Here is a 6,581-nt window from a genome sequence, read left to right as displayed (position 1 = left end):
TGGTCGATGCGGATGACGTCACGCGAAGGGCGTCCAACCAGGTTTGTTCCCTTGGAACGGATCCACGCCCTCTTTTCGGCCAGTACTTTTGTGGTTCAGTTTGAATGCTGCTTTGAATGTGTGGCAGGTGTCCACTTTGCAATGCGTTCATTACCTGGCCTTAAAGGCCTTATAGATATATAATCAAATCAGGTTATGAACTGATTTAGAGCAGGAAATACATGCATTCATTTTAGTCTTATTGTAGTATGTCGTTTTATTGAAAGTTTTAAAAAAAGTACATTCCAACTATAAGAAAATTTAAAAAGAATTGTCATCTCGAACAAATATGAAACAGAATATTTAAAACAGCTTGTGAAATAGACAGAGTAACAATCACACATGCATTGCAACTACTGTTTCAGAGTAATGCAATACAAAATAGAATATGCACACACACTTCAGTAAAGAGTATTCATTCCTTACACACTTGTTACAGCAATCTCAAAGTGCATCTCCATTTGGGATCCTGCCTTGCATTCTCTGAGGACTGTATGAGTGGGCCTTACAGGCATTAATTAAGATGACATCCAGAATACACATGAATTACACAAGGACACGTGTTTCTATGTATCCTTATGATGTTGTACATCATAGTGCCATGTCAGAGGGTAAACTGTTTGAAGGGTTTGTTTAATATTTCGATAAATACTTTATGGCTTTTGACATGTAATTTGACTTGTATATTAGAATATAGCATTTTCATCCATACATAGTTACTGGATTTACAATGGTAATAATACTGTTTGATTGACTGCATTTTGATTGTGGGTTTTAGAGACATTATATTAGTTATGATACTGCCTTATTGCCTTGACTTATCATGCAAAATTTGTTTTTTTAGTACAGGAAATAACAACTAGTAGCTCTGTGACAGAATAACACTTCTAGGTCTGACTCCTATAACGTATTTATAACTTAATACTAAACAATGTGTTAAATCAGTGCTCCTAAGATTCACAGTAAATAAACCAAAGGCTAAATAAATATTACTAATAGTAAATAAATATTTGCTCTAAAACAAATCAACTTAAATAAAATGCTATTTCTACATCATGTTATTCATGTACTAACTTCAGGAGTAAAGGCCTGCACCAGAATTAACAAACCCTTCTAAAATAAGAGGTAACAAAGGTAAAATAGGTATAACTAACCGGTGAAATATGATCAGTGCATTGAAGAGAACATGACCAATAAATTGGACCAAACATTCTACGGAAGACCAACATGATTATTATTATCTTTTCGTCCTCTAGCCTTTCAGTTAGACGATCCCTCGCTCTTCTTTGTTTCTTGACATGTCTTCTTCCCGTCCACCGCGTCGGTCTTCACCTGACCCCGGGTTCTCAGCAGACACATGGTGTCAAAGCCCTCCTCCCCGTTCTCCTGCAGCAGCTCCAGGACCTGGAGGAGGGACAAGCTGCTTATTCTGCAGATTAAAGTAGACTTTCCCTTCATCATTTAGCATTCGTTATATAAAATGTGATCTCACAAATCAGATTTGATATTTATGTCTAAAGTTTGATAGCAGACCAGCCAAATCTGGGTTTCACCTTCTCTCGCTTCTGAGGAGGTAAACGGTAAATTGGCAAGCACAAATTCGGCAACAGAAGTAAACTGTTAAAACCTGTGTGCAAAGGTTTCAAATCAACAACGTGACGACCGGCCCCTAGAGCTCTGTTATAACAACTGGATTAGAGACACTGCTGCTTGTAGCTCAGGAGGCTGAGCAGGTTGAAAGGCTGAAAAGGCTGAAAGGTTGAAAGGCTGAAAGGTTGCTAGTTTGATCCCCGGCTTGATCACCTAGCCGAGTGTTGAGGTTTCCCTGAGCAAGGCACCTCATCCTAACCGCTCCTGATGAGCTGGCTGTCGCCCTGCGTGGGCGACAGCCAGCTCACACACTCCGCCGTCGGTGTGTGAATGTGTGCATGAATGGGTGAATCTCGCTTTGGACAAGAGCATCTCCTAATTCCCCTGAAGGTAAATGTAACATATGATAGTGTGTTGGGTGACTCACCTGCAGACACTTAAAGGACTTGAGCTTGCTGAGGTTCTCCTTCAGGAACAGCAGGTAGATGCTCAGGTCGTTGTAGCGGGGAGTGACCAGGCCCAGCGTCCCGAAGCCGGGCAGGAGCTCGTAGGGTTTGAGGAACCCGGAGCTCTGGCGCGCCGGGCCCAGGGCGGCGTAGACCACCAGGGGGGCGAGGAGCACGTACACCGCCAGGTTGGTGTAGCTGAGGAGCCGGAAGATTCCGACCGCCACCAGCTTACACTGCACCGCCTCGGGGACCACGCTGTCGTTCTTCAGCACGCCGGTGCGCAGGTCGCAGGCGAACTCGTCGGTGAGGGTGGCCAGCGTGATGTAGTAGCCCAGATAGATGCAGGCCAGGGCCAGGATGAGGAAGGTCAGGCCCCGGCACGCCAGGTACTTCAGCACCAGGTCGTGGGAGAAGCGCTTGGTCTTCAGGTACTGCTCCACCAGCGGGTACTTGAGGCAGCCCTCGGCCAGGTCCGGGGCGCTGCTGAGAGGGGACCGTGGGGTTGGTTGGTTCTTGTCTGATCTTTGATCCCCAAATAGGACCTTTGTTTTACTTTGTTGTAATACTTCTTCTCATGTTACCTTGTTCAGAGTTCACCTAGACTTTGCAAAGCCTCGCCCCCTTTACCCACACCCCTCTTACACACTTGTTGTACGTTGTACGTCCTGGCACTTAAAAATAGTACTTAGCAGCGTGTAGCATCTTACCCCTAGCTATCTGTGTTGTATACGGGGAATGGGTTAACCTAGCGATTGTTAGATTCAGATTCAGAAAGCGCTATTGTCTGTCGTAACAGAAAATCGTCTTTGACATGGCTCAACATGCAAACAGGACAATGTACTGATAGGCAACATTGTTTATGCGGCACATAGTGGCACTCGGCCCCTGGTTCTATGACCATCCTTACTGTACCGACAGAGATATATTGTTGTTTCTCCTTCTTTTAACAAATGTACTTCTTTTAAGTCTATTGGATAAAAGCGTCTGCTAAACGCCCAGAATGTATAAGTTATCAATGTGTTACCCTTCTCCGTCTCCGGACGTGTCCTTGCTCTCCAGCGCCGCCAGGTTCTTGGCCAGCTTGATGGCCTGGTTGTAGAAGCGGTCGAGCTCCTCCATGATGAAGTTGAGGTCGGAGGAGAGGTGAGGCTCGGCGGTGAAGCGCCAGATCAGGGCCGGGATGGACATGAGGGTGGCCAGCAGCAGCAGGATGTACGGGAAGAACTGAGGGGACACGCGGTGGGGTTCGAGGAGGGTTCCAACACAGGTTCAGAGACACTAAATGAAATAATAAAAATGTGATCATCTAAAATAAAATAACATCTAATCAGCTTATCAACAGCAAAAAGATGTTGAATAAAAAAGACCGTCAAACATAACAAAAAAGCCTCTGGCAAATGGTAACAGTTTACTTTTAGATTTAATCTTTCAATTATACTTGGAGTTCTGTCAATCAGACAAGTCAGCAGATTCTGTGTTAATACATTTCTTTTATTTCTTTTAATAACTGTAGGTCTTCCAGCCATATTCCAAAAGTAGCCTGAACGGGACTTTTGTGCTTTACTTTCCCACACTGCCCTCCCCCTTTTCTGCCAAACTCTTACAACCACCATCCCTACATAGTCCGTCTAGCAGTGCCCCCACGATTCAACATTAATGAGTGCTATGCATAGTTGATGGGGGGTACCTTGTGGAGCCATAGCGGGGAGCTCTGCGGCTGCTGCTGTAAGGCCGCCCAGCAGAAGTTATCCACGTAGAAGGCCTGTCGCCAGGAGAAGTTAGTGGGAGCGAAACAGCTGATCTGGGTTCCTGTCGGCCGAGAGGAGGGGGAAGAACTCGGATGACCTTATAGTGGAAGAAGGTGGACCTTCACATTGAACCTTTCTTATTTAAAATCAGGTTCATTACCGACGAGTAAATATAGTTAACTTTATTAACTAAATTATAAACTAAAACTGCATTTTAAGGATTTTTATATTTTTTAACTTATATGTTGGAGGAGTGAGGCAGGTTTAAAGGACATCCAACGCTGCTGGTTTAAGTCAGCAACATGATGTTATTTATAAATCATTTTAATTGAACCCATAAAGGTTTGCTTTGCACACATGTGAACCCTTTCCTCGGTCCCTCTGTCGGCCCTCATCAAGTTCAGAGCTGGGCGGCTGGGGTTCGGGGGTATCCACAGAATCTGCCCCAACACACATTGCATCCCTCATAGCAATGCCTTGTTGTGCCCACTCTCTCTTTGTTGCGCACTAATGAAGGGCTTTTGGTGCCTCCACTGTGTGGAAGTAATGCACAAGCCTCTCTCCATGCTTGGTGCCCCTCAGGAGAATCATGGCTGGACCTACAGGGGTTCAGGCAGACTGGCTCTGATGCTTCCTTCGAATCTCACCGATAAACACACTTCCACAGAATTGTTTTCTCTTGACTAGGTTATTCTTCCTCTTTTACTTTACTTGCTTTATTGTGTTTTAGTCATTCATACCACGCTTATTATTATTAATGAATCTATTATATTTGTATTTGCATCTGGTGGTCCTTTCTCTTGTTTGTATGTCTTGGTAAAGCACTTTGTAACTTAATGAGTGCATTAATAATAGAAGCTCCAGATCCATATGGTCTCTAGAACAATCACCGCCTTTTAAGACCATGAGAGGCCTCAGCTCTTCCAGGAATACCATAACTCAAACTGTGCTTGCTTGTTTATTGACGTCTCTCTTGACAGAAAGCCCTGTCTCCTGAGCACTAACAGTTTATTGAATGAATAAAATAACACAAATAAACCCTTGCTTTCTATTCTATCATGCACTCCGATTTAACGTTTCCCCCATTTCAGTTTTCAAATCTCTTGTTTTTCCCGATCTACATCTTTTTACTGAGTGGATCATTTTGGATGCACATTGCTATCAAAGTGTGTAAATGTTATTCAAATATAGTTATTGAGAGTCGAGGAGGGCGGTGCCTCAGAGATAGCGGGCTATGGGTGCAAGTCCAATAACTCACATGGCACGTAACGTAAGGCAACAACAATAGAGGATACAGGCTGGGTGGATGGAGGATTACGAGAATAATGACTGTTATTATACTACTATTTTCTTATTGTGCCCCATTCAGGTTGTCTATAGTTATTTTGAGTCATAAAGCGCCACTGAGAACGCCGGAAGGGAGGAGTCAAGCGCGCCTCCCCTCCAGCCCCGCAGCCTATCGCCCCTACGGCCTCTTAAACAAGTCGACTTTATTCATAGTATTCAACCTGCCGGTGGGGCTCAGATAAAGACGTGTCTGAACGCAAACGAAGGAACCCCTGCAAAGGCATGTAGGTTTGATTTCATTACCGTTAAGACGACATTGTAATGCATGCATAGTTTAGGAGGATATTGCAGATGGGGTTCAGAGATAAACGTGTTTGTGTTCAACTCACCCACTGATACTTCTTGAGCGAAAGCCAAGGAGATGAGGAACAAAGGAAGCCCCACGGCCAGACAGCTGACTATCTTGTCCACGGCCAGCTCCAGCCGCAGTCCCTTGTACTTTGACTCAGTGGGGTCTTTGAGTAGAAAGTCGGAGAAGACGTATTCTGTGGCTACGTGGGCAATCGCCATTGGGACTGGAACAAAGGCAACTAATTACTAATTGAAGTATCAATATCCGGCGCTATAACAACCAGTGTGTATCTGTTCCCAGGCACTTCTTCAATGGTGGTTCAATTTCCGTTAGTTTATTAATGTCGTCTGTTATTCATTGAACCACTCATCCCGTCACCGTTACTGTACCCTGAATAAGAAGCGTCGGGGTAACGGGGCGCGGTGCGGTGTTATGTGTCGGTCCGCCGCTAGGGAGCGCTGTTCTGCCTCTACACGCACCTGCTGCTGCGGGGGTACGGGGTTTTCTGTCCGCTCGGTCCGCCGCTAGGGGGCACAAAAATATATAATAATTCCTTTATTCGCTTTAATCCAACATTTAATGAACGAATCGAGGACTAGTTTGAAGGCATCACAACGTCCAATGACGAATTATAAAAAAACATTTGAAACTAAAGGAATCATATTTAAAAAAAAAATTGTAACATTACATTTACAACCATAAACCGGTAAGTCGGTTATAACATAGTGTGTTTGGATTACGGCTCAAGCAAGGGCTTAAATGTCAATCATAACGGATTCATTTGGATAATAATGATGAAATATATAACTAAAACGGGACCCCATAAGTGTATATTGCATATTTTATATGTGACATATTGAATTTCATACAGTCGTTGGCGTGTAGGAGCGTTGTTATCATTTACGACAGCTATGGGTCATTTGCGACAACTTTGGCTGATTTACGACATTCGTAGGTTACAAAGGCTCAAGCCAGGGCTTGAGTTTAAATTAAAAAAAATACATTTTAATAATAACGATGATATATATAACTAATATGGGACCTCATGAGTTTATATATCTCATATTTAACAAGTAAAATACTGTATTTCATAAAGTCTTTGTCGTGTCGGAGTGT

General features: G+C 43.7%; 1 protein-coding gene across 2 annotated transcripts; it reads right to left on the bottom strand.

Annotated features, from left to right (window-relative positions):
• Positions 1–236: 236 nt before the first annotated feature.
• LOC132453623 (pannexin-1-like) lies at positions 237–6,563 on the bottom strand. Of its 2 annotated transcripts, XM_060046593.1 has the most exons (6): positions 6,548–6,563; positions 5,503–5,989; positions 3,766–3,887; positions 3,103–3,302; positions 2,057–2,561; positions 237–1,443 (listed from the first exon to the last, which is right to left on the bottom strand). In XM_060046593.1, exons 2-6 carry the CDS (start codon positions 5,681–5,683, stop codon positions 1,300–1,302), a joined length of 1,152 nt encoding a protein of 383 aa, XP_059902576.1. In that variant the 5' UTR covers positions 5,684–5,989; positions 6,548–6,563; the 3' UTR covers positions 237–1,299. The 2 variants fall into 2 exon arrangements, with proteins under 2 accessions (XP_059902576.1, XP_059902577.1); XM_060046594.1 differs by lacking the exon at positions 6,548–6,563 and having other exon boundaries at positions 2,057–2,558; positions 5,503–5,961.
• Positions 6,564–6,581: the final 18 nt, after the last annotated feature.

The sequence above is a fragment of the Gadus macrocephalus genome, chromosome 3 (genome assembly GCF_031168955.1).
Source record: "Gadus macrocephalus chromosome 3, ASM3116895v1".
Classification (NCBI taxonomy): domain Eukaryota; kingdom Metazoa; phylum Chordata; class Actinopteri; order Gadiformes; family Gadidae; genus Gadus; species Gadus macrocephalus.
The sequence above is the reverse complement of the archived record's forward strand: the minus strand, read 5'-3'. Positions and strand labels throughout refer to the sequence as shown.

What these genes read in the sequence shown, in the direction of transcription:
- LOC132453623 (XM_060046593.1), bottom strand. Translation starts at nt 5,683, where the DNA reads ATGGCGATTGCCCACGTAGCCACAGAATACGTCTTCTCCGACTTTCTA. An exon ending in CCCCGCTATGGCTCCACAAG is followed by an intron (nt 3,303 to 3,765) that starts GTACCCCCCATC and finishes GTGTCCCCTCAG; the next exon opens with TTCTTCCCGTACATCCTGCT. An exon ending in AGTCCTTTAAGTGTCTGCAG is followed by an intron (nt 1,444 to 2,056) that starts GTGAGTCACCCA and finishes TCCCTCCTCCAG; the next exon opens with GTCCTGGAGCTGCTGCAGGA.